The sequence below is a fragment of the Suillus bovinus genome, assembly GCF_016758785.1.
Source record: "Suillus bovinus strain UH-Sbo-P2 chromosome Unknown EDB93scaffold_36, whole genome shotgun sequence".
Lineage (NCBI taxonomy): Eukaryota > Fungi > Basidiomycota > Agaricomycetes > Boletales > Suillaceae > Suillus > Suillus bovinus.
In genome coordinates, this window is record NW_024542092.1 from 124,114 (window position 1) to 148,366 (window position 24,253).

The following is a 24,253-nucleotide window of genomic DNA, read 5'->3' on the forward strand; positions in this document are numbered from 1 at the left end:
GACCTGATTGAATAAATTTCTGGGAAAGCGGGGGTAATTGATCTTTACAGTATCATGAACTCCTCTCAGGCTTCGTATTCTGCCTCCGCCTAGAACCAATTACATACCCCTGTAACCGATTCAAATGATGATGAAATGAGCGTCAGGTGCTGGAGTTGCACTCACAAAGTAGTTTCGTTTCCTACGCCACCGGGTGCTCTCCAGAAGTCACAGGAAAAGAAAACAGTACGACCAGCACCGCATACTGTGGGCACCGAGTAGAGTGAGCGCACTTGACTGGCATTGTATCAGGCAATATCATGGCGTGCTCAATACAACTTCGAAAAGCCCTTCAGCAGCAGTACTCTTAAATCATTTATTCTAGATGTCTGTTGCTTGCATATAAACTTCACCAACCTATCGCCTACAAATCGATTGGCCTGTTTGCGAAGAATCAGCTGACATCGGCAAATATCTGTAATATTGCATCATGGAGTACTATCACAAATGAGACGTAGGTGCACGTTATTCCCAAAGTGCGGTCGAAAAACACTTGAAAAGCACAACTTAAATTAGCTGTATGTTTCATATGGTATACCTTGCATATTCATCAGTCAAGGCAGCGTTGCGGAGGAGTCATGAAACTCACCTGAAAAGCGGACTGGCATCGCCCATGTCCTCGAATTCGTATCCTTTATCTTCACCAATATTTCCCGCCAGACACTGTGCTTCTTTGTTTTTGTTCAGCCGATTATAGTCCCACATAGCGAAGAAACTCATTACGATTCTGTTACAAACCGTGTTATCATGTTTATAGTTCGGTAGACTGATGAGACATACGCAAGAGAAAGGAATCCAATGACGGTGCCGTGCCCGATGCGGAAACGTGGCGGATCAATATAAATGAAGGAGGAGCAAATACTGAGATCAGCATGAGCGGATGGACATTGTGTATTATGATAACATAGCGTACCCCCCAAGATTACCAAGCCCGATCATTGCTAGTACAACTCCACGCTTTAAGTCCCCTCCTGCATTCGAGCCTGCCCAAGCCAGAACAATCGGGATGGTTGGATAATATCCCGCAGCGGCAAGACAAGCTCCCACGTACGAAGGACCCGCTCGTACGCTGCAGTATAGCAAGATGTATCCTACGAGGGAAACAAGCGCGCCGCCGATGATGTACGGGCCACGAAGATTGTGCTTGTCGGAATAGATGCCAACTATGATCGTTGCAATACAACCAGCAACAAATGGTGGGACTGAGAGTAGCTGAGCATTAGCAGCAGAGTAGCCAAGCTCGTTAATGATAGTTGGCGAAAAGAGGGCAATGGCATAACCGGGGACGAGCAACCTGATGATCAGTTCAGGTGATGCATGATATGATAGGGGGACCGAGTACCCTATATGAATGAGACTCAGGACGTAAGTCTTGTAATCCTTTATGGCTTGCCAGATGAATTGGGTGTCGAAGCGAGAGGAAAGATGGTTCGAATCCTGCTTGAGCACATCTATGATGTGTGATCTCTCTGGCTCGGTTAAAAAATTGGCCGTTTCAGGATACTAAATGGTCTATATTGGCATGTGAAGGCCCAGCATAACCGCAAACTCACATCATGCATATGGAAAAAGGAGAAAATTGCGACGAGAACAGTAGCTGATTGAATATGAGTATCCGAGAGGTCTCAGATCTGGCACAACTGACCGATGCCTTCCAAGCAGAACTATCAGAGAACATGAATTAGTAAAGTTTCGGTTTTAAAACACGCAAACATACAATCCATTGCCAACCATGCAATCCTCCGATCCTGATAGACACATAGGTGACAGCTGTCATGGTAGTCAACTTGCTTACCCTTCCATCCGCTCAATACCATACCTGTATACATGGAACATGCCGGTCAGTGACAGGTTGATGGGAAAACAGAGCGAATTACGCAAGAAGCCCGCCGAAGGCGCCTACAATTCAAGAGAAGTTTGATTGAAGATGGATTATAACGCGTATAAGAATGTTGCATACCTGCGACTGATGCTGAAGAGAAGAATATAGCGATGCGTTTGGACCGTTCAGAACGTGGATACCAAAGGCAGATGTAGTAATTTATTCCGGGAAACAATCCTGCTTCGGTCAAACCGAGGAACGTTCGAGCCCTGACGTCAAGTTGTTATGGTGCCTGCCTCCACTATGCAAATACACCCCACGTACACAACGAGAGATTGGTATGATTTGACGAGGCACATAAGGGTCGACACAACACCCCACGTGACCATGAGAGACGGTACTGAATCGATGTTGAGTAGCGAGAAATAAGGTTAGACGGTGAACGTACTCCAGCGCGATGGCCTTAAGAGCTTGAGCACAATGTTCCTACACAGACGCTGAGTATACGCTCGCTACTCTTGATGTCGTACATACGAAGGGACCTCAGCAAAGGTGTACGGGATCTGAAGTAACTCAGCATTTGATGGAACATGCGTGGTCCAAGACGCACAAAAAAGACAGCTGCAGCAATGTTGTACCTGAAACCGGTCAAGTGAAGGTTTGTGGCCATGCCAGCAACCTTAGCATTTCCTGGTGATGATCTTACTGGTGATCAACAGGAAGTATGCGATGAATAATTTACCAATATTGGCCCGGTCTCTGAAGGCAGCGCGTAATGTGGAGTAACATTAAACAGTACAGGCATACTCACAAAAATGAAAAGAGGTAAAATGCAGTCATGAAAGGTAATAGGTGCCAATCGATTTTGCGCAGAATGCGCGTTCGTTCTCTCGGACCCAAGACAGTCTGCTTTTCGGAATTGGACTCGATGCTATCGTTGCGCGATGAGCCCATGGTGTCCTAGGCGATAGTATGGTTTGAAAGGAGAGAGTGATTAGATGAGTGCCATGACTATTATCATGATATGAGCGGAAATGTCCTGAGCGGTTATTGCTAGTAGTGCCGACAGCGTGAAGATAGGCCAGCCTGAGTCACCAACCCGATAAATGCCCACACGATAGGATACGATAGATGAGGCCATCAAGTGCGGCGATACCCTGGCCATGTCAATGTAGCAGGGCACAGCATATAGAAGCTTCCAATATAAGTACATTTGGAGAGTGCGGTAGAATGCTCTAACTAAGTGAGGCCTAGTTTTGAATCTTTTGGTGGATGTGTTCCTGGTCAACCTCTATACGGTATAAGAGAGAGTTTGTACTGACACAGTGACCACCTTTTTTCCGCCAACTGAAATCACATTCGACAGGAATTCTAGAGTGCTCTGAAATGCTCTAGCCAGGACCGGTCCAGATCTGCTTCTGATTCGAGGTAAAATGTTGAAAACCCCAATGTGTGAAAAGTATGTAGGGTCAAGCACAAAAACGACAGTATTACGGGACGCGTTACGATCACGTGCATTACTAGCTTACACCTTTTTGCTTTACTCTGAGACGATGCTCCAGAGTCGACTGTCCAATGCATATGCTTGGCACTCCCAAGAACCATTGACACGGACGGAGAAATCGAACGACAGAGAAATTTTTGGCATGCCAGAAAATTTTGTCACCGACACTCTCCGTAGCCCGTCAGAGTTACTGGTTATCATTTTATTGATGAATCTCTGGCGTAGCCTGGCAGTAACGGTGCCTGCACTGTGAATTTTACGAGTGGACATCTCGGATGTCCTCTCCGGCTTGATATCAGCACGTCGTCAATGATGAACTGACACTTTTTGCACTTTGAATTGCAGGCGTTCAAATTGATGGCACAGTTTTTTGTATCATTTACACCACTGACGCATACATGCCACTACTACCTCCTTCCAAACCCCCGCAATTCTAGGCTAGTTTGATTGCTTGAGCGGTCCTCAATATACGAACACTGGTTATGGAGATACACACCTATTGTCGTACGCCGCAATCGAGTTGTCGCTCAGGATGCTCAATGTTAAAGGTCTCCTGCTTCCAGAAACTTCAACTGCTCAGGCCTGACATTGCGCGCGTTATTGGTGTCAGTGCCGAACCTTGCCTGCTATCTACACGGTGATTCAGTCAGAGAGGAATCCGAAGGGTTAATGCCTCGTCAAGATGCTCCAAACCCTGATGCTCTTATCCTCCGGCACAGCTCATGCATTGTCCCTTCTTGCTTCTGATGTAAAAACACCTGAAAAAACTACCATTCGTCGCTATGAGCTTGTCTTCCTGCAATCCTGCTCGCATGGCGGTAGACAGAAGAGGAACTAATCGATCATGGTTTGCCGAAGATCCCTTTCATTGAGACTGTTCCCCTGCAAAATGTTTTATAGAGCGCTCGTAGACAGCTTACAAGTGACATGGCTACGATTCTTGCCAATGAGTGAAGCTAGTTAGCATACGACTATTAAACTGTGGAACATCTTGTGCAAACAAATGGGACTAACCACTGTACATTCGACCAATTACAACAGTTGTAGTGTCTCCGAGTCCGAGCGCTTGAACCTCATCAGGCAAACTTATTGTGTTCAATACGACTCCAAACCAGTTATTATCAATCCACCACTGCTTCTTCAAGACGTCTGTTGCCTGCTATAAAACATCTACCAACTGGGTTCCTGGCAAGTCATTTTCAAATCGGATTGTTCACTTCACTTTTACAACTTTAACATAGCGTACTCGGGATCATGGTACCTCAAGTTAGCGCTGTTCGAACGACCAACACTGGTGGTCTCTCCCACAATATGGTGCCTGAAGAATTGCTTTCGATCCTTCGACAAGAAGTTTGCGTGTTACAAAACAGAAGGAAGGAGCTGTTGGCCCGCCTTGAAGAAACGAACAAGTCACTCGTCGAAGTTCAAACACTCTTGACACAAAAAACATCACAAGCACATACAGTTCAAAATCTTCTTGCGCCCGTATCTCGCCTTCCAGACGAGGTCCTATTGGCTATATTCGAAGAAGCAGTACGAAGTCAGGAGCAAGGACAAGTCACGCGGACGGAGATAGCCTTATCATACACGTCGCATCATTGGAGACAGGTTACGGTCAATGCCCCCCGGCTGTGGGATAGCCTCTGTATCAGAGCAGAAATTCCTATCGCTATGTTACAGATCTACCTTGCTCGCTCTGCGAACATTCCTCTTACCATCGAATTCCGTGAGCGCGAAACCGCTTGGCCCGGTGCAGATAAACGCAGCATGGCACATCTTGGTTCTGCTCTTGACGCTATATGGTCTTCGGTCCCTCGTTGGCGACGTATCGTCGTTCTTCACAGATCTTACCCGTACTTTACGCATGTCTTTCGGGAACTTCGAAAGGTGGCCCCTTTGAAGATGCTCCAGAGCATCTCTATGAAGTCACCAGGCGTGTGCGGACCTTGTCCATTGTTGCTTGGCGGCTCGGCTCCAGCCCTGGAATTACTTGAAGTTGAAGACATGCCCCTTCCGCCCCCAGTCACGCAGACTTTTGACGCTGCCCGCTACAGCGTTGCAGGACTCACCACGTTGCGGTTGCGGGTGCGTGGGATGAGAGCTGGAAGTTCCCATGCGGCAACCGACCCCTCTGCATTTAGAGCATTGATAAATTCAGCCCCAATGTTGAGCACCCTCGAAATCTATGGACAACCTATAAACTTTGGCCAGGAGAGAGCCAATGAAGAAGACGTTCTTCCCCTGGAGATTCCTCGTCTCCGCACCCTGGTTCTTCGACCGGGCACGCAGTATCCTCACGATTTGCGCCACTTTATCTCGATAATCAAAGCACCAACTCTTCGTCACTTCGAGCTAGTCTATCCTGACAACGCCCCACCTGGACAAGATGTTTCAGATCTTCTATTTAACCCTTTTCCATTACCCAGATTTCCTAGTGTGGAAACTGTGCGTCTTCATAATGCGGTTCATGCGGATACTGTTGCGGCATTTATGAATGCGTTTCCGGTTCGCGGCTCGCGTTAAACTGGGCAGTCCGGATGCTGGCTGCTTTTTCGATAACCCAACTTCCAGTAGCACGTGCAGCCAGTGGACCCCCTCACACATCCAGCACCTCGCTGTCATTTCTCCACTTCACAGCACATTGCTACAAATGTACAAGTGGCTTTGCAGTGCAATTAGCCATGGTCATCGATTGCCGATAATAACACTGGAAGGGCCCATCCATGCTATCGACTGCCCTGAATTCCTTGCACAGTCGTTGAAACTTGCGAGCTGCACGGAAGTGCGGCTGTGCGGCGTTGACCTCTCCAGTGTCGGATGGATCGCTTGTTGCCCGCGTCTGATGACTAGTTGAAGGTATGTATGTGCCTTGTCCTTCCAGTGATACTAATCGTGTACATATCCATCTGCAGCCTGTTCTACGATTTGTGACCTTGCGTTGTGAATATAATAATGTACGAGCAGCTTGGTATTGAAATGCTGTAACTCTCTTTCAGGCTCGAGTGTGCAAGATTTGAGCATTGGATGTGTTTACTGATTGTCCCTCTCGTGTTCATTGTTCAGTTATTGGTTCTCCTTTCGCGGACTCCTTCATACGTCAACTTCTCCAAGTACTCATATCGATCGGAGATTCCGAACACTTTGGACAGGCCGAAAGCTCATGTTTTTCATAGAAAGTCTCTGCCGAGGGACTGCGGACGGGGATCCCCATCATTTGTTCAACTGGACAGACATAGCGTGTCGACACGAGTTCTGCCGCAAGAATAAGAGTGAATACCACGAGTTGGGCTCGTTCGTGTGGAATTTCAGTGACACAGACACGCTCGCGTAATTGCTGTTTTGCCGAGCCAGCTGGGATAAAAGGTCTAAATGATGGCAAGGAGGTGGACGATTCAGAAGAACAAGAGGTGAGCTCCCTCAATCATCGTACCTGCTGCGGTCGCTTTTGGCACTCACAAAGCATTGGTTTCATTCAGTATGCCTGACGACGATCTGTCACACTCTTTTACCACGTCAAGACCTTTGCGGAGACCCTACCAATCTAGTGTCGACAGGGAACTCTTCCAAGTGCTACAGTCGGAGGCAGCGCACCTTGAAAGGAAGGAGATAGAACTTGCATCACAAATCAAGGCACTCTCGGAGGCTTTGGTTTCCGTTCGTAGGACACTGTCCACGATACGCTTTCGAGCCAGCGAATGCGCAAAGCGCATTTCCCCAGTTGCTCGCCTGCCCGATGAAACATTGCTTGCAATTTTTGAGGAAGCAGTTTCGAGCCAGGATGCGCGCTCACGGACAAGGGTTGAAAGCGCGATATCGCGTGTGTCGCATCGCTGGCGAAGGATAACTTTGCACACACCCCGGCTGTGGACACGGGTCTGTGTAACCCCTGACACGGACGAGCGTGACATGCAGCTACATTTCTCGCGATCCACTGATCTTCCTCTTGATGTGGAAGTCTGGGGATGGTGGGATTATCGAGATTCTTTCACTAGGCCTCATCACTTCGAACATACCCTATCCATAGTCCTCCCGTCCGCGTCTCGCTGGCGTTCTATAAAAATTGGCGCGTCCTGCGACACCCTTCTCACGAGTCTTTCCTTTATTCTGCGTACCGTGGGACCTTTGGATGCACTTCAGCAAGTTATCTTCAAAGCCCAACAGCCCGGGCAGATATGTCCCACGACTCTCCTCATGGGAAAATCGGCACCCAACCTCCGGTCTCTTGATGTCGAAAACATTGTTCTTACAGCCCGCTCCCCTTGTTTACATAATCACGATTTCGACTGCTTCATTGGCGTAACCCATCTTACTCTTCGGCTCCATGAAGGAGATGCGAGGGCTCTGAAAACGACAACGGAACTTCAAGGCTTTCATGCACTGCTTTTGCGGATGCCTAATTTAGTTTCCCTTTCTCTCTATGGAGAACTTGTCTGTGTCAAATCATCCACAAACCTCGAGGACGAGGGCAACATCACGTTGCCTCGTTTACAGACCTTGATTTTCCATCCTAATACTATCCGGCCTCGCCACCTGCGGAATCTCGTCGCGATGGTAATAGCACCAGATCTACGGCATTTTGAGCTCGTCTACCCAGACAGCTGTACTCAAGGCCAGGACATCTCCGATCTACTTCTTCAAAAGGGATGTGAACAACCCACACCTAAATTTCCTCTCGTCGAACGTCTCGTGCTACACAATGCCGCTAATATAACTTCGGCTGCCGCATTCATTCAGGCCTTCCCAGGAGTAGATCAGCTGACCATTTCTGGCGCCGACGTCGGGATCTTCAATATGCCAACTTGGGAAGGAGGTTGGAGAACTATCACAAGACTGATATTACGGCCTTCCCAACAGCATCGCCTGACCACGGTGGTCGATTGGCTAGATGCAGTAACTGGCAACGGCGAGCTTCAAAAAGTGCCGTTGGTCCAGGGGCCAACAACCGACTGTCCCATTATGTTGCGCCTCTATGAGGAGCTCAAGCGATACACTCGAATCGAGTTACTTGACATGGGCTCAAAACAGCTCTCTGAATAGACCGAGGGGATAAGGACATGAGCTATTCATGGGTGTATGTTCACGAATGCGTTTTTTTGGGTAGATAGTAGTACATGTGCGAACAAAGTATCGTAGCCCTTCATTATCTAATTTTGTAGATAGAAGTTTACGGCAACTCAAAGTAAACCTTGAGATCATGATGTAACGTGAATGATTCGTTATGTGCAATCGTAAATCATGCCTTTCTTCCTGGACTTGTAGGGAGTTTGGCGGTAATCTTCATAGCAAAGACACTCATGGCAACGAGAACGACATATACGGCGTAACCGCCCATAAGTTTGTGCTGGACAGAGTATGCAAACATGGATGTGGATGTGGCGGGGCCAAAGGCTCGAACGATAGATGCTGTCATTTGCGCAAGCCCATTGGTAGCTCCTAAAGATCGCTTATTTGGAGCTGCTGCAGTGATGAACATCAGTATACAACCTGCAAATTAAATTAGTTACGGTAGAGGAAAGATCAGAAACCAACACACCAAACGTCATATCCATGAAAACACTCAGTAGCAGCGAACACGTGAGTAAAAACCAGACAAGCCAGTTGATTCCATATTGGCGCGCAATGATGTTGGTGATCGGGAATAGGGCGAAGATAGGAATAAAAGCTCCCGCGCAAACGCGAAAAACGGTCCTGACACCAAATCTGTTTACCAACGGTGCAAAAATCGTTGTCTGCAAAGTACAGTTGGCAATGCCGAACGCTCCCATCCACAGACCGATAGTAATAGGATCAAATCCGAGGCCCCCTAGTTCAATCGGTGTGGAATAAAAGAGAGGTTGAAGTGCAAACATAGCAATTTCGAGAGTGGCGATACAGCCATAGTTGGCGACTGGGATTAGTACGGATGGCACGAAGAGCGACCGGATTGACACAGGGGAGTCCCCGATGGCATTTTGGGGAACGGTGAGGGCCTCGCCATCGAGAGCAGACTCAGATTTCTCTTGCGTCTGTTGTCTGGGCAGAGTCTGAAAAGTCATCAGTCAAGGTCTCATCGGTGCATGGGCTGGCTGTCCTTACCTCTTTTAAGAAGAATAGAATTGTCAAGAAACATGTAATCGAGAATGCTGCAGCAATAGCGCTAGGCAGGAAGTATGGGAACTCTGACCAGAATGCACCAGGGAATATATTAGGAAAGCGTTGTTGAGGGTGTTCTAGAGCTCCGCCGATCATAGGACTTTCGAAAGGCATGTCAACCTCTATACAGAATACGAGGAAAGGTACATACCCGATAGTAGCACCCAATGAAAACGCAAGAGGCATCAGGGCGAAGCCTTGCGCCATGTTAGTGGAGTCAGTGAGTTCGCCCATCATGCTCTTCATGACTCCAATGTTACCATTCAAGGCGCCAGTGATGCAACGACTAAAATCATTCAGAAGACAAAAATGATTGCCAAAATTGTTCCTCACCTAAGGATCAGCCCTGGCAATGTCCTAGATAGCCCAAAACAAAGCATTGACAAGGAAAGCCCGAAGATTCCTAACAAGAGAACAGGTTTACGTCCAACACGGTCCGAAGTACGGCTCCATTGCAAGATGGTCAGTGCCTGAGTGGCAAAAAAGAGAGACTCCTATTATGAATTTGATAAAGTGGTAACACGGAGATGAGTTACAAGGCGCAACTTACGATCAGTCCCGCATAATACCCTAAAAGCGCATCAATACTTGTTACGTGCATCGAAAAATCATGACTCACCGACTTTTCGCTCATCACCGCCGGTGATGTCCAACTCACTGACAAGCTACATGTAATAGTGAGAAATGTGGTTTTGACGTGCAAAAGGACACAGACCTGATTGATATAGGGATAGATAGATTGAGAGGCAATTGGCTCGACCAGCAGTGTCAGCAACAAAATTCCAATCTGAAGTTTTGGCAAAGGGGAGGCCTTCTTTTGGCCTTGCTGACCTGCGTCGAGAAGAGCGGTACGCTCGTTGGCAACGATGTCAGAATCTGAAGGTACTGCAGAAGACATCCTCGACGAGTGACAGGCAAGGTTAAAAAACCTGGCTGACGACCCCAGTTATATACACGCCAGTTCTTCTCGAGCGGCCGCAAGGTGAATGAAGAAGTCAACTCTCTATCCGCTGAGAGATTTGCATAATCGAGATTCCAGGCATTCTCAACTTCCCATTCGCAAACTTGCCCGTGGAGTGGATCCGAAAATTTTAAAACTCCATCATAAGTTTAGTCAAGCAATTTACATTAAAAGATATTAAACCCCTGTTACGAGAACCTGCAATGACTAGATTTTAGATTAAATATTAAACATAGCAGAATAAACACAAGTCAGAAACAAAAAATGTATAATCAATGCCGCAGCTAAGCAACAGCTTCTAGTTGATAATTGTAATATAATTCTCATCTCTAGTGAGAAATAGAAGAATGGGAGCTCACGTCGGTGGTCTGAACTTATCGGCTAAAAACAAAAATATGCAATCAGTATATAGTCCATATGGCATCGATGATAAGGATATCAGGAGGGGGTGCCCGAAAGAATTGAGCTGTGGCGGGCCCTTTCGGCAGTGATAATACGAAGACCGTCGTGATAATACATCATATGTAGAGTAATGGCTGTATCAGATAAAGCTCACCATCATGTTATCGCGAAGCACACAATCAGAACGTGTGGATGGCTGAACCATCAGTAGCCCTGAAACAAAGTCACGTCAGATACGAAATCATTAAAGGGGATACGTCAAGACTCAGAACGTAAAAACAGCCAGGAATTCACATCAATAACCCGGTAGGGTATCAGGCGGTAATTCCTTTTTGACATCCTTGCAACATGATAAAAGCAGTAGTGCTTACCTCAATCGAACGCGGCTTGATGGAGATAGACCCTGGCCCTAGAGATAGCAAGGGTGAGACAGGGTTCAACAACAACAAAAAAAACAGCAAAGTTATAGATCAGTGGATTGACAGAAAATTGAAAGCATCGAGCCTATATTAGGCTCTCAGATACTCTAGTTTGAATGAAATGTTTCATCGTGCAAAGAGAAACCAACAGGGAGTGCAATAGGTAATCCACAACCCACCTAGCGCCCAGCTCGGGACCAATGTCTTCATGGAGTTTCATTATCACAAGAGAAGATAATTCTGCAAGATGATTGAGTAATAGGTACATATCGAGTGCAACTGATGATGGTCAGGGTAACTATGACAAGAAGGACACATAGTGTCATGAGACACTCGCCATGGTGTGGAAAGATATCATCGCGAAAGGGAAGGTTGGAAACATGGTAAATGATCACTGACCTGCGCAACAGTCTAACCATATCCATATCCCGCAATGACTACACCGCAAGCGGGTCGAAAGGTGTTAAAACCATCGAAGAGGTCGACGGAAGTGAAAAAAAAAATCAAGGAAATACGCGTTTGATTCCGAAATTTCTACTAATTGGTTTAGGGCAGGCTAACACGTATTTTAGGTTCAGACGGCAATTCCCATGTATCACCATTAATTGAGGCTCTAGAATGGGGATGTTGTGGAAATCGAACAATGTCACCTCGAGCGTACGATGAATTGCTCAATATTCTGGATATCCAATAAGCAACTTGCACAATTCTAATCAAACTTTTATTATCTTCTTGGAGCCCCTGTAGCTGTGTAAACAGTGCATTCAGTGCTCGATTTGTACGATACGGCATCCTTTTCTTGCGTGCGGTGTATATGTGGGATAGATGGCAAGTAATCGCTGCGATAACTGCCACCACGATACGTAAATAACTTGTCAAATATCATGTGGACGGGGTCAGATTCAAAAGGACGTAAATGAGCCCTTCAAATCATCGGGGATGTACAACGGCGAGCGAATCAAGCGCATCACCCACATTACTTGATTTCCCTGATCATTTGATCAGCCGCAGTCAGGAAATAAGGTTTGCTCGTAAAACTTCGAGCATGGAAGGGTGCCACTTCTGATCAATGTTCCAAGCGACGGCCAGCAGGAATATCCCCACCGTATGGCGGAAATAGACAAATGGCCTTACGCCCCGTATGGAAGGGGGTCAGACGACCTGCTCGTTCTCATCGCCAAGCTATCAGAGCTTGCATCCGGCACGTCATATCGTCACGGTGTTGCTCCATGTTCGGTTCCATTCAAGTTCTAGAACATGGTCTCGTGACTGTCAACTGAATCAATCATGAAATACGGACATGGCAAGAATTATCCCACCCAGATCGATCCAGAGCTTAGTCCTGTTTGATGTACGACACGAATTCGAGTAGGATGCGACAAAGACATACATCACGACAGCGACGGTCGTCATCTTCATTCAACCATCGCTTTATATGACAATGCTTAGCATGGTGTAACGGTGACACGATGGCCTTTCTCCAAAATCCGTATTGCTTGGCCGATCTCAGCAAACCAACTGAATCCCTTTTCATAGCTGCCAAAGCCCCGGACAAATGGATACTTCAGCCGATGTATGGGCGAATTGTATGGCAATGATTGTACATGTAGATGCAGGTGAAGTATTGAGTTGAATGGCGGTATATGGAAGCCCATCCTCAAAACAATGATGTTACGATTAGCATGATCCAAGGGGTGATTGACTCACTTCCGCTTTGAAACCGGTACGTTAAACGTATCAAGGATGGAATGTCCTATTTCCTCCATTCTCCGGACTCATATCCAGATAAGATATTTGGCTGATGCAGCAAGTACAGAAATGCTTACGCATGTTCACATCCTTCTGAGAAAGTTTCTTGATACTTTCTGATTGTGACTCATAAGCCAGCGAAGTGGACAGCTTTGTGAAGCTTACCAATGTGGGTTTTGGGGATGAGTTGAATGTGGTCTTGTGCCGATGGACGAATGTCCCGGAAGGCAACAAATACTTCATCCTGAATGCACGGGTCAACGGTGGCGGTCGATAACATATAGATACGCACCTCCCACACGATGTCAAAGTCACTGCGGTTTGTGGAATAAGCCCTACAGAATATGCATGACTGAGAGTTGCCCTGCCGGTAATGAGGAGGTTGTGGTTTTCCAACTATCCAATGAAATATTGTTTGGAACATAGATTTTAAATCGTCCAAAGTAAGAAGGTTGTTGTCTATTTTTAGAAATTAGTTGGTGTTGAGTCCACCGCCTCCGACGCGAGACTCCACTTGCCAGCTGCAAGGTTCTCCAGCTTCTAAATCTCCGTATTTGTTCACCACCACGTTTCTCGCATGATCTCAAAGACCCACCAGTACCAGCTGCATTGAAACGCGCCATCTTCGCCAGCTTTCTGGAGTCTTGTGACATCCTGTTTATTTACTAGTTTCAGGCATGTCTGCATCTCCAGACAGCACGCACGCAGCTCTTTTCGGCGAGGAATCTACTTTCTATAACGAAGCACATCCTGGAATCGAACCTTCTGTCTCTTCCGACACCTGCGAGAGCGATATAGACAGGTGTTCACATATCACTTCCGTCCTCGCCGATCCATCCGCGAAAGCAGGTATTATAGACAAATACAAAACAGTCGTAGCCTGGCATGCTCGTAGAACACATAATTCCCTGCACCCAGCAAAGCGAAGGAAGGTGCGTTAGTCCGTGTGGAGATAGCTCGTCAGATGATGTATTCGACCCCCTGTGTTACAGATATCTTCACCAACCTGTGGGACATGCAACCAGACACTCTCCCGACCGTTCGTCTGCCTTCAGTGCTCGTTTGCAGGGTGCTGGTTAGACAATCACATAACAAACCACCTAAAAGAGACGGGGCATACGTTTTGTTCGTGTTTTCGCTACTGCAATTTTCTATCTGCTGACCATTCTAAATCTGCACAATTCAGGCGTCGATGCAAAGTTTGGATCAGTCTTCTGTTCAGATTGCGACGACTTTGTTTTTGATGATGTCATCGACGATTTGCATCTCTCCACCGTCCTATCGGTGGAAGAGCAAAAAACGAAATTTAAAGGTAAGGTAGTTTGGATATACCTGCAGAATAACATATCTTAATTCACGTCTAGTGGATAAGAGAGGCCGAGAGCCGTATCAACCATGGATTCCGACGGATGACGAGTCCACTGCCCTCAAGTATGCCGCCACAGTTCCTTGCCAAGGTCCAGTTTTCCATTACAAGTCAGGTCCACTCGCTCACATGAAATAGGTCGTCGTGGACTGCTCAATCTAGGGCAGACATGCTTTTTGAATGTCGTACTCCAGTCGTTCATTCATAACCCATTGCTACGGAATTATTTTCTCAGCGATAGGCATAACAGTAGGCTGTGCAAGCACTCAGACTGCACCTGTTGCGAAATGGATAACCTGTTCACAGAGGTTAGTCATGATATCGCTCCGTCAAACTTTGTTTGCTAAAGAAAGTTGAAGATATATTCCCCGACCAATACCCCATTTGGGCCCACGTCCTTCCTCGCCACAACATGGAAAGTTTCTGCCGAAATGTCAGGCTATGCCCAACAAGATGCACACGAGTTTTTCATCACTGCACTGAACCAAATTCACGGGACATGCCGTGGTTCCACGAATATTTCGTGCAACTGCATCATTCATCAGACTTTTGCCGGTCAATTTCAAAGCGACGTCACGTGCGAGAAATGTGGGACTGTGACTAGCACAATCGATCCGATGCTTGATATCAGCCTTGAATTGAGGTCAAAGTCTGGGGAACCGGCTGCTGACAACACGCTTGCCAGTTGTTTGCGCAGGTGAGAAGGTTCATTGTTGGATCGATATATTTTAACGCTTTGAAAGGTATACTAAACCAGAGAAGCTAGGAGCGAGAGAGTACAGTTGTAGCAAATGCACGAAAGCCTCTCACGAGGCTGTGAAGCGCCTCAGCATACGGACATTACCGCCAGTTCTTAGTTTTCAATTCAAGGTTCCTTCATATACCGTATGATCTTGGTAATTTGACGCTGACATTGATTCAAGCGATTCGAGCACAAAACGTCTGGGAAAGCTGCCCCGCAAAAGATCGACGCACCGATACGGATCCCAGTATCTATCAATATGGCGCCTTATACAACTCTTGCTATGAATGCGACTGGAAAGGATGGTGAAACTGGGTGAGCGATTTAAGGAACTGTGATTGAGTTTCTGATCAAGTCCGTGAATAGCTACCCAGGACCGGACGCAATGTATGAATATGATCTATTTGCGGTTATCAACCATGAAGGGCAAATGGATAACGGACACTACACGAACTTTGCTCGTTTTCAAGATGAGGTGAGTGGACATGATGTAGTTTTATTGCATAGTTATTGATGGCGTACCAGTGGTACCGTTTTGACGATGACAAGTATGTAGCTCATTGCTCTCTGCATTCTGCGATCTTATTTTACTTTCGACAGAGTAACCCCATCGACACTCAGCGAATGCCTAGCCTCAAATGCGTACATGTGTTTCTACGTGAAGCGACATCTTGATTACAAGCCCTATGTGAAACCAACGTACCTAGTTGCGCGTGAAAAGGACATCGTTCGTGAGCAAGCAATGGAACGAGAGAAAGAGGCGGCACGTATGAAGGAAGTGGACGATGCCCTGATGGCGATGGTCGGTGGAGACTGAGATCGCCCCTGACATGCGAAGAGGAACCATTGTATATATAGGAGTCTAGGGGTCGTTATTAAAACAAGGAGAAGAAGTTTTAGTACGCGGAGAGAGTAAGGGAAGTGGTGTAGTAATGGAACAACATGAGAAAGGAAAACAAGTTCGTGATATGCAAGATACAAAGAAATGGGAGATCCCGGTATTTCCAGAGTGAGGTCGTCGCCGATTTGACGGGGAGGAACATGAAAGATAGGATGTTGATCAAGGAATGATATCATAGAGTTCGCCGTCTCTGACCCGGATCTCTACCACCTCTACCTCGCTGTAATCAGTCATCGAAGATGTATTTGATGTCCAGGAGCTGGAAAACCCTTTTGAGGTTGGTGGTGAGGTAGATGCAACGTCTGTAAGGTGAATGATAAAGACAATAAGCCTTCTCTCCGGAAAGCAGCGAATGCACACTGAGTGAGAAACGCACATCTATCTTTAATGTAAGGGGGGACGAATAGATCCTGCAGTTAGAAGAACCTGTCAACTGGGGATCCGCAACTCGGATAAAGAATGCAAACCTGGTTCCATACAAAACCTTGGCTCTTCTGAATGGTCAAGATTGGACGAAGAGTGTAAGTCGGCCGACGTTCTCGCTTGCGATAATGCTTCTTTGTTGGCTCTGGCTGAGGGTCAAGTGCTTTTTGTTTTCCCTTCATATCCTTCTTAAACTTGGCAGCATTCTTCTCATCGTCGACTCCTTGATCAGCTCGATCGATCTCCATGTTCTGCGTATCATCCTGCCTCTCAGTGTTTACGGCAAGATCACCGTCAGAATCACGGTCGTGATGGCCGTAGTCTTCTCCATCTTCTGAGCAGGATTCATCTTCGGAAGGGCTATCATTGTAGTCTTCGTCATCATCATCAGATGGAATTTGTTCATAGCAAGCCCAGGTTGGGGGAGAGGAAGCACGGCCGATAGTACGGCGCCTGAAGTATGAGGAGTAAGGAGAGTTTGGGGTAGTAGGTACTCCTTGAGTGCTCATCGCAGTATAAGATCAAACAATAATGGCTTGAGGTAAGCTGTATGTATACGTAGGTTCGAAACAACGTGTGTGTGGGCTGTTCAAAGCTGATGTGAATAGAACCGGTGCTTACAGCAGTGTGAGGCTGAAGAGTGACTACTGTGACGAGCGATCGAGTCTCCTAGATATGTTCCCACAATCACGCTTATAGCAACTATCAATTAGATCGTGACTCGAGTCGAGTCATGATCACCACTCCATCAAGTAGATGTGCATCAGCTCGTGGTAGAGGCGTAGTATCCATGGTATTCACGGCACATTAAGAACGTGGGAGAATCCGGTACACGACCAAATCAATTACATGTAGTCCTGGTAAAGAGATTTATACATTTTGAACGGTACATGCAATGCATCAGGATAGCTGCAGGTGGGACACCGAAAATAAGTCATGCGAGCCCGTGCGAGGGAAATCAATAACTCATGGAGGTCCGTCATCGAGATATTGAATATATCGAGGCAAACCTGCGGTGAAGGGACACTATGATTGAAAGGATGAGAATAAGAAAAAGAATCCAAGGTGGTCAAGAAAGATGCATGCTGGCTCCACTGAAATTCACGTACTACTAGATGGTTCCACGAGTCCGTGTGTCCCATGAGTTGGCGCATTGACTCTAGCATACGCAATTCTGCATAGAATCCTTAGATACGTTGCATTGAGGTTCCCCCCGACATAATACACAGTGGTATATTTTTTATTTGAAGAAAATTGAAGTAAATTTCGTCCCATGGCCAACTTATTAGTGCTGGAAGCTAGTTTTGTGCATAGAAGGCTCGCTCTAAAGGTCAGATCACCACATAAAATTCTGGAATGCAGTATGATGGTTATACATGATGAAAGAATACTAAACCGAATTTATCCGGGGCCTCATGCTTGTCAGGATCATCTGTAATAAAATCAATATGCCCCAGACGTGATGAAGCGTTGAGACTGTGTGACTCGAAACTCCGCAAAAGTCAGATACGAACGGTGCGGTGCGGACATTGCGGTGTGTGAAAAGGCATTGCGGCAGACGCGTGACATGTGCTCGAACGTTTCTGCGCGGTAACTCTCCGTCGGACTCGGCACGTCAATTTTTGAGACAAAAACTAGCAGATGTCGTGCTTTCGATGCCAGGCTATCGAACTGTCAAATAATTGAAATTGTCATGTAGTGCGTTGTGGAATAATAGACATTACCCCAAAACGCGTGGAGTCTGGACACCTAGTATACGTAGTATGTGACTGACGGTAGCCGACAAGGTTACAGTGGCTATGAAAGTCCTTGTTAGGCATTCCCAGATTTGGGTGCATAACTTTGAGCCGAAGTGTTGCGACATTGAACGTTGAACAAATGGATTCGTTTATTTCAAATACAGTAGTAGTTGCTAGAGCGAGATATAGATAAGACGAAGAATAAAATACTTCAGTTTGAATACAAAGGCAGGAGAAAAGATCATCAGACTTCAAGCAAGATAGTCAACCCCTCAGGCTCAGGCTTGTAACCCGGCACTGCATCTTTAGCCTTCTTAACTCTCTCTAGCCATGCGCTTTCATCACGCTTCAAGACTGTCAAGAGGTGAGTGTATTGGCGAACTCGATTTCGCGCTGCTAGATAGCTTACATACACCGTGTCAACGGTGTACTTGGCGAACAGCATATCCTGATCGTCGTCTCCCATGTCGATGCCATCAAGTGACATCTTATACAAACATTCTGAGTTAGTGCTCGCTGAAGAAGGAAATGAAGTGATCTGTCGCACCATGTATGTTTGCATCTCTCGTCTCCGCCCCGCAGTTTCCAAGTTTGAAATGATTGAGGGTGCTGGTGGCATAAAATTAAGACTACTTTTGCCAGGATGCATTGGAGCATGCAGGAAATCATAGGGAGATGATGAAGATGACATCGGAAATGACATTTTGTTGTGCTAGTGGATAAGTAGTACTTATAGTTCAAGTGGGAGGCATACTAGTACCAATTTCATTATTAAAGGGTGGTTTTTGATCGGAGTAACTGTGTTTGAAAGTCAGGGGTACTACGAGTCATGTACAACCCAGTCAGCTTGAAGTTGTAGTCGACGTCACTAGCATCTTCAAGATCTTCGAGAGTCGAGACAGCGAGAAGAACTGGAGATCATATAGCAGAAAAACGAGCGAAAGTGCCAAATCTGTGTGCTTTGTACTAGGTTCCCGACAGAGTGAACTTGTTAGGGTTCCGAGATTGTATGCGAAATGAACCACACATGTACAGCAGTTCAAACAGACCTGAGCGTTCAATTGATCTGGGGAGGTTGATCGATGCTTATGTAACGTACTAGTTTATGTATCCCTCCAGAAATCACACCCACTTTTTATGTCAACTATTGCTATATTTGGATAGCGTTTGAGCGAATTTCCTAGCGAAACATAGATCAAGGTAGATCAAGCACTATCGTGATGGCGGGCACAAAGTTTGCATACGTACGCAATTTCGAGCTCCCTGATCCACTATTACCGGACACCTATCTGGTCTGTCGTCTCGATGGACACTCTTTCCACCGGTAAGCGAGCATCAGAAGCCAATCGAGAGGACACAGCATAATGACACCATACTTTACAGGTTCTCGGACGAGCATGGCTTTGCAAAGCCAAACGACGAGCGTGCGCTCCAACTCATGGATCACGCCGCAAAGAGCGTGATGACCGAGTTCAAAGATATCATGCTCGCATTCGGCGAATCCGACGAATTCAGGCAATTATAACCCTTTCTTCTAGTTCCGACCAGATTTATCACGCATCATAGCTTTCTCTTTCGAAAGTCGACGAATCTTTATAACCGACGACACTCGAAAATACTCACCACGTTGACGTCTTACCTTACTTCGTGCTATGTGTTCAACTGGTCGCGGTATTTCCCAGACACGCCGCTACGATATCCACCGTCATTCGACGGACGCATTATAGTGTATCCGACTGAGCGTGCAATTCGGGACTATTTTTCATGGCGACAAGCTGACAGTGGGTCTATCTCAAATTATTGTTTTGCCGAGACTGAGCACAGCTGCTTGTCAGCGTAAAGCCCACATAAACAATTTATACAATACCACCTTTTGGGCTCTCATACAGAAAGGAGGTCAAACAACTACGGAGGCGCATGCTACTCTTAGAGTATTTTCTTTTCTCCCATATTGTGATACATTGTTGACGAATCTCCAGGGCACCGTTTCTGCGACCAAGCACGAGATGCTCTTTTCCCGCTTCGGTATCAACTATAATGAAATATCACAGAGGTTCAAGAAAGGTAGCATTATAGTCCGAGAAATCGTGCGTCCCGTTGGAACTTATTTCATCCAATCCAATTCATGTTAAGGTGTAGGTAGCCCCTGAATCATTGGACAAGGGTGAAAATCTTGAGCCCCCGATGCATTTGACTCGCCATGAGGCCAATCAAACACCCGACGAGAGCCCCGAATGCTCAGGGGCGTCTGCTCCAACCACAAACATACCCCTGCATTCACAATCTACAGACGAAGATGGTGAGACTCCACCATTCGGCCCTCCGCGTCAAAAACGCTTCAAGGCCAAGAAGAAAAACAAACCGGAAACTACAATAGAGGTACTTCACTGCGATATCATTGGCGATGAATTTTGGCTGGCGCGTCCACATCTATTGGAAAATTGATACAGCGTCTGCAAGACTCGGAGACGTGCCATTGTCATCGTCAGCGTTGGAGCCGTTAAAAAGTAGGGGCAATAACAGAAACTACAATACAGCTGCCTCGAGAAACACAGACTGAGAGAATAGGACTTATTGAAGTTGTGTTGTCGCATGGATGGAGTGGACATGACGTTCAGGTGCATCACATACTTATGCAAGCACCGCAGGTCTGCGACTCGCAGTTAAATTAAAACGTAGACTTGCCAAATAATCTGTTACAACATGTGGTTGGCTTGAACTCCATCATATACCTTAAATTACCTAGCTCCGTAATTTTCTCCATGAAACGCTTCCATACGATGAAGGAGCGCACAAAGAAGACGCCGACAAATGAGCGTGGCGATAATATCTAGCTCTACCATGAAGATGCCTTCAACGGAAAATCGAGAACGAACTCACAAGCCAATTGCCAGCCTTGCAGTGCGAGAGAGCCTTGCCCAAGAACAAAGACAATAAACACAAGTCCGGACGTCACTAGAGTTGTGACGATCTGGTCAATGTGCCTGTGGACGTCGGCCTACCTTTATCAGCATAGAAGGATATCAACACTGTTGCAGCACATCGCCGAGAATGTAGAAAGTCGCGAGTCAGTGTTGCCTATATTCCGTCAGATCACCAAACATACAATCCTCGATAAGTACATTACCTGTGCCAACGACCACGGTTCCAAAACACCCCAAATGGAGGCACCAGCTGCAAAAGTTTTAAAAAAAAAGCAATTGACCATGCACGAGATATCGGGAATGCGTGCCCAACTGGCGCAAGTGAGAGCAGTCATGGGTTCTAGCAATGAGTACATACCGCCGAGGAAATGGATACAGCTGCCCCAAAGCCTCGTAAACCTCATAGAATAACGAGGGTCTAGCCAGCTGAAGTCTCTGTGTAGCATTCGTATTTATCAAACGGATGACTGCTTACCATTAACTAAACTTCCAGCTAGTGAAAACACAAGCTGAAAGAAGGAGCTAAAGATGAATGGTTTCTTGCGACTATACATATCAGCGATCTGTCGGAAGAATAGGAAGAGACCCCTTGTTGTTGTACAATTGATGAGAGGTCGATGCACATGAGCGGATATACACACCTGACTTAGAGAATGTACAGAAACCATCCAATAAAGCTAATCTTCTTGAATTCCAACGTCCTGGCCTGAGATACGGAAACCGACATGGTATTTGGAGCCTGGTGTCGTGTGACGCAATAACGACTTCATAGACATACCTGGAGTACCAGAGCATAAGTGTCGACGAACAAAACAGAACGAAAAGTAGTGCGTTACATAACTTTGGGCTATGTTTCTCTATTCCACTTCCTTACGAAGATCCTGAACCGGGTTATCGAAGATGTGGGAGAGTGGCCTTTTTCCATTAACGCTCCTCCAAGGATAGTAGTCGACATCTTTTGAAAAATGCTTGGTAGGTGTCCAAGAATCCCTAGCGTACTGCTTAACGCCGGACGCTGTAGAAACAGACAAGTATTTATAGATAAACCACTGACAGTTGTTATTAGTATTCAATTTGTCGTCGCAGTGGCAACAACGGATGAAGAGAGGATGAATGTAGATCTGCTCTCACCTATCTAAAGGCAGGAATTAGGTGTGCAAAATAAATTCTTCGCCATTGCGATGTCGGTAGCTCGGAACACTGGTCTTGTAGTGTGATGTTGAACGTCGGCTTAAACGTCGGTTACTCGGAGTGTTTAATTTGACTTGTTGAACAGCCCCATGAGTGCGTCGGGCTCAAATTACGAAAGAGGTGCGACAGGATCTATCAAACCGTTGAGAAGGACTTGGACGCCTGAAATGATGCTAGATGTTTGATGCAGCGCGTCCGCAGATGATGCGACATCATCCTGCTTTCGGCAGTCGCCGAAACTGAATTATCACAGTTGCCATTTCTAGCATGATGTGTTAATTTGATTCCGCTGAGTCGCTTCCAGCATACGCCTACTCGTTTGCGTCGATAGGTTCTTCTTTAGCTTCTGGGAGCCCACAGTCCGAAGTCATATTTCATGCAAGTTGCAAGGCTACATCGATGTCGGATGACTTGTAAGCTGGTAATATTATGCAGAGGTGATGCCTCGTTGTCGAAACACGTTGAACTGGCATGGTGTTTCGAGTGAAACATATCTAGCTTGCTGTAAAAGGGAAATAAAGAACCTGGCTCCGACGCAATCCAGCCAAAATTACTGGATTAAGTTAATATGGACTTGCGGTGAACACTGCCATCATAAATTTCCTTGCAAGGCAAGTAGCAGAGTTCTCATGGACAGGTGTTCTCAGTCAAAGGGAGCTGACGTACTCATTTCGCACGAGGGACCTTATTCAGAGGCAATCCGAGAGCTCGATTGCTTTCAAGCACTTTACAGCAAGCGAAGTTTTTTGCTTCCTTTGGTAATTTTTAGGCTGAGAAGGTGAAACATGTCACACCTTGCGGTCGTGCTTAAAAGGCGGGCCCGCCTACTGGATATTTGCAGTGAAAAAAAGCCCACAAAGCCTCCCAAACCATACAAACCCTTCCCTGTATTAATCCTTGCCCATCTCTTTCATCTTTGAACTGTTGATCGTCATCTTGTTATAATCCTATCCTTGACAGGTAAAATCTGTTTGAGATCTCGGAAAATGCCGTTACTAATCATATATTCATTTTTTTTTTAATTTTACGTCTTATCTACAACCTCTTGATCACCTGACCTCCGCGTCGCGTCCGTTCTATTACTCGACCGAACCATTTCACGTTCCGTTGTTGTCAAATTGTTTGGTTTGGTGGGTCCCTGCTGTTTTTTTTACAATGTCTTCTGCACAGTTGCCATGCCTGGTGGATCACATTTCAACACCTGGGATTTGGCCGGCAGTGTACTTCCTCTTGGCGGTCTCACAATAAATTCAGTCACCATCCCGCATTCACATAATATCTCGGACGGGGAGTCCGACTCTGGCACTGCCCGCACCGGCAGCCAAGTCGGAGCCACCCATTTCGGCGCCTCTCGAAGCAGAGGTCATGGTTCTGGAGTTCTGGCTCCGGACTATTTTAATGACACTCCCTACGTCCCTCCTCGAGCTGGACAGTCTCTACCACAAGCATATATAACACACACGTCCCATGGCACTACAAGAACTCATGGCATTCCATCTGTGAGTATCGCAAGTGCTCATTTACAAGTCATCTTATTTTATTATTCCTCCCACTGCAGTACCCAAGTCCTGCAGAGTCTCATCTTAGCGTGGACAGCAACTGGAGCAGCTCTTCGTCTTCCGATCAAGACCAATCATACACATCACATTCCCAGTATCAGCAATATAATCCATCAGTCTCGCGCCAGTCATCTTCTAATCAGCCACAGCACTTGCAGCAGCCGTACTCGCATTACCCTGCTTATCGTGGTCTTCATCGCCTGGGCCTCGAGCATGCCGAATACCCACTCCAGCCATCATCTACCAGTGGCACCATCCATTATAGACCCCCTACACGCCCTTCATATCAATCCAACAACATTCTTGCTCCCGAGTTCTATGAACAAACGAATCAGGACCTCCCTCTACCCGCTCACTCATCTCAAGCACATATCGAACAG

At 46.5% G+C, this 24,253-nt stretch overlaps 9 protein-coding genes across 9 annotated transcripts; 4 read left to right on the top strand and 5 right to left on the bottom strand.

The window, feature by feature from the left end:
• Positions 1 to 433: 433 nt before the first annotated feature.
• EDB93DRAFT_1288234 (MFS general substrate transporter) lies at positions 434 to 3,153 on the bottom strand (the record flags this gene model as incomplete). Its single annotated transcript, XM_041454531.1, has 17 exons — positions 2,673 to 3,153; positions 2,604 to 2,620; positions 2,472 to 2,566; positions 2,396 to 2,424; positions 2,310 to 2,347; positions 2,186 to 2,261; positions 2,000 to 2,130; positions 1,917 to 1,938; positions 1,835 to 1,858; positions 1,757 to 1,787; positions 1,685 to 1,703; positions 1,593 to 1,636; positions 953 to 1,542; positions 820 to 900; positions 629 to 766; positions 504 to 531; positions 434 to 454 (listed from the first exon to the last, which is right to left on the bottom strand). Exons 1-17 carry the CDS (start codon positions 2,813 to 2,815, stop codon positions 434 to 436), a joined length of 1,527 nt encoding a protein of 508 aa, XP_041306653.1. The 5' UTR covers positions 2,816 to 3,153.
• A 1,163-nt stretch (positions 3,154 to 4,316) lies between these two features.
• On the top strand, positions 4,317 to 6,337 carry EDB93DRAFT_515019 (uncharacterized protein). The gene is made up of 3 exons (XM_041456597.1): positions 4,317 to 4,553; positions 4,607 to 6,225; positions 6,278 to 6,337. Exon 2 carries the CDS (start codon positions 4,620 to 4,622, stop codon positions 5,886 to 5,888), a length of 1,269 nt encoding a protein of 422 aa, XP_041306654.1. The 5' UTR covers positions 4,317 to 4,553; positions 4,607 to 4,619; the 3' UTR covers positions 5,889 to 6,225; positions 6,278 to 6,337.
• Positions 6,338 to 6,842: 505 nt separating this feature from the next.
• EDB93DRAFT_1251422 (uncharacterized protein) lies at positions 6,843 to 8,402 on the top strand (the record flags this gene model as incomplete). Its single annotated transcript, XM_041453153.1, has 1 exon — positions 6,843 to 8,402. The coding sequence occupies one exon, from the start codon at positions 6,843 to 6,845 to the stop codon at positions 8,400 to 8,402; it is 1,560 nt and encodes a 519-aa protein (XP_041306655.1).
• A 196-nt stretch (positions 8,403 to 8,598) lies between these two features.
• EDB93DRAFT_1251423 (MFS general substrate transporter) lies at positions 8,599 to 10,395 on the bottom strand (the record flags this gene model as incomplete). Its single annotated transcript, XM_041453154.1, has 8 exons — positions 8,599 to 8,849; positions 8,899 to 9,388; positions 9,441 to 9,597; positions 9,649 to 9,783; positions 9,831 to 9,991; positions 10,048 to 10,067; positions 10,117 to 10,162; positions 10,213 to 10,395. 8 exons carry the CDS (start codon positions 10,393 to 10,395, stop codon positions 8,599 to 8,601), a joined length of 1,443 nt encoding a protein of 480 aa, XP_041306656.1.
• A 1,977-nt stretch (positions 10,396 to 12,372) lies between these two features.
• Positions 12,373 to 13,498, bottom strand: EDB93DRAFT_514507 (HIT-like protein). Its single transcript, XM_041456595.1, has 6 exons — positions 13,321 to 13,498; positions 13,194 to 13,272; positions 13,106 to 13,144; positions 12,987 to 13,053; positions 12,599 to 12,935; positions 12,373 to 12,548 (listed from the first exon to the last, which is right to left on the bottom strand). The coding sequence occupies exons 1-5, from the start codon at positions 13,450 to 13,452 to the stop codon at positions 12,725 to 12,727; spliced, it is 528 nt and encodes a 175-aa protein (XP_041306657.1). The 5' UTR covers positions 13,453 to 13,498; the 3' UTR covers positions 12,373 to 12,548; positions 12,599 to 12,724.
• A 207-nt stretch (positions 13,499 to 13,705) lies between these two features.
• On the top strand, positions 13,706 to 15,953 carry EDB93DRAFT_1241168 (uncharacterized protein; the record flags this gene model as incomplete). Its single annotated transcript, XM_041451842.1, has 11 exons — positions 13,706 to 13,960; positions 14,021 to 14,036; positions 14,215 to 14,340; positions 14,405 to 14,485; positions 14,533 to 14,702; positions 14,754 to 15,091; positions 15,183 to 15,264; positions 15,318 to 15,451; positions 15,503 to 15,611; positions 15,662 to 15,684; positions 15,737 to 15,953. The coding sequence occupies 11 exons, from the start codon at positions 13,706 to 13,708 to the stop codon at positions 15,951 to 15,953; spliced, it is 1,551 nt and encodes a 516-aa protein (XP_041306658.1).
• A 121-nt stretch (positions 15,954 to 16,074) lies between these two features.
• On the bottom strand, positions 16,075 to 17,115 carry EDB93DRAFT_514587 (uncharacterized protein). Its single transcript, XM_041456596.1, has 3 exons — positions 16,505 to 17,115; positions 16,414 to 16,447; positions 16,075 to 16,339 (listed from the first exon to the last, which is right to left on the bottom strand). The coding sequence occupies exons 1-3, from the start codon at positions 16,967 to 16,969 to the stop codon at positions 16,197 to 16,199; spliced, it is 642 nt and encodes a 213-aa protein (XP_041306659.1). The 5' UTR covers positions 16,970 to 17,115; the 3' UTR covers positions 16,075 to 16,196.
• A 2,241-nt stretch (positions 17,116 to 19,356) lies between these two features.
• EDB93DRAFT_515130 (Thg1 C terminal domain-containing protein) lies at positions 19,357 to 20,911 on the top strand. The gene is made up of 6 exons (XM_041456598.1): positions 19,357 to 19,523; positions 19,583 to 19,714; positions 19,766 to 19,980; positions 20,042 to 20,130; positions 20,179 to 20,286; positions 20,339 to 20,911. Exons 1-6 carry the CDS (start codon positions 19,420 to 19,422, stop codon positions 20,642 to 20,644), a joined length of 954 nt encoding a protein of 317 aa, XP_041306660.1. The 5' UTR covers positions 19,357 to 19,419; the 3' UTR covers positions 20,645 to 20,911.
• Positions 20,814 to 22,013, bottom strand: EDB93DRAFT_515199 (uncharacterized protein). Its single transcript, XM_041456599.1, has 8 exons — positions 21,960 to 22,013; positions 21,599 to 21,901; positions 21,482 to 21,549; positions 21,327 to 21,435; positions 21,202 to 21,277; positions 21,080 to 21,154; positions 20,942 to 21,029; positions 20,814 to 20,892 (listed from the first exon to the last, which is right to left on the bottom strand). Exons 2-8 carry the CDS (start codon positions 21,599 to 21,601, stop codon positions 20,868 to 20,870), a joined length of 444 nt encoding a protein of 147 aa, XP_041306661.1. The 5' UTR covers positions 21,602 to 21,901; positions 21,960 to 22,013; the 3' UTR covers positions 20,814 to 20,867.
• Positions 22,014 to 24,253: the final 2,240 nt, after the last annotated feature.

What these genes read in the sequence shown, in the direction of transcription:
- EDB93DRAFT_515019 (XM_041456597.1), top strand. Translation starts at nt 4,620, where the DNA reads ATGGTACCTCAAGTTAGCGCTGTTCGAACGACCAACACTGGTGGTCTC.
- EDB93DRAFT_515130 (XM_041456598.1), top strand. Translation starts at nt 19,420, where the DNA reads ATGGCGGGCACAAAGTTTGCATACGTACGCAATTTCGAGCTCCCTGAT. An exon ending in AGGCGCATGCTACTCTTAGA is followed by an intron (nt 20,131 to 20,178) that starts GTATTTTCTTTT and finishes ACGAATCTCCAG; the next exon opens with GGCACCGTTTCTGCGACCAA. An exon ending in GCATTATAGTCCGAGAAATC is followed by an intron (nt 20,287 to 20,338) that starts GTGCGTCCCGTT and finishes GTTAAGGTGTAG; the next exon opens with GTAGCCCCTGAATCATTGGA.
- EDB93DRAFT_514507 (XM_041456595.1), bottom strand. Translation starts at nt 13,452, where the DNA reads ATGTTCCAAACAATATTTCATTGGATAGTTGGAAAACCACAACCTCCT. An exon ending in ACTTTGACATCGTGTGGGAG is followed by an intron (nt 13,273 to 13,320) that starts GTGCGTATCTAT and finishes CCGTGCATTCAG; the next exon opens with GATGAAGTATTTGTTGCCTT. An exon ending in GTACCGGTTTCAAAGCGGAA is followed by an intron (nt 12,936 to 12,986) that starts GTGAGTCAATCA and finishes CATTGTTTTGAG; the next exon opens with GATGGGCTTCCATATACCGC.
- EDB93DRAFT_515199 (XM_041456599.1), bottom strand. An exon ending in AACCGTGGTCGTTGGCACAG is followed by an intron (nt 21,278 to 21,326) that starts GTAATGTACTTA and finishes GACGGAATATAG; the next exon opens with GCAACACTGACTCGCGACTT. An exon ending in GCAAGGCTGGCAATTGGCTT is followed by an intron (nt 21,030 to 21,079) that starts GTGAGTTCGTTC and finishes TGGTAGAGCTAG; the next exon opens with ATATTATCGCCACGCTCATT.
- EDB93DRAFT_514587 (XM_041456596.1), bottom strand. Translation starts at nt 16,969, where the DNA reads ATGAGCACTCAAGGAGTACCTACTACCCCAAACTCTCCTTACTCCTCA. An exon ending in AAGGTTTTGTATGGAACCAG is followed by an intron (nt 16,448 to 16,504) that starts GTTTGCATTCTT and finishes TTCTAACTGCAG; the next exon opens with GATCTATTCGTCCCCCCTTA. An exon ending in CCCTTACATTAAAGATAGAT is followed by an intron (nt 16,340 to 16,413) that starts GTGCGTTTCTCA and finishes TTCACCTTACAG; the next exon opens with ACGTTGCATCTACCTCACCA.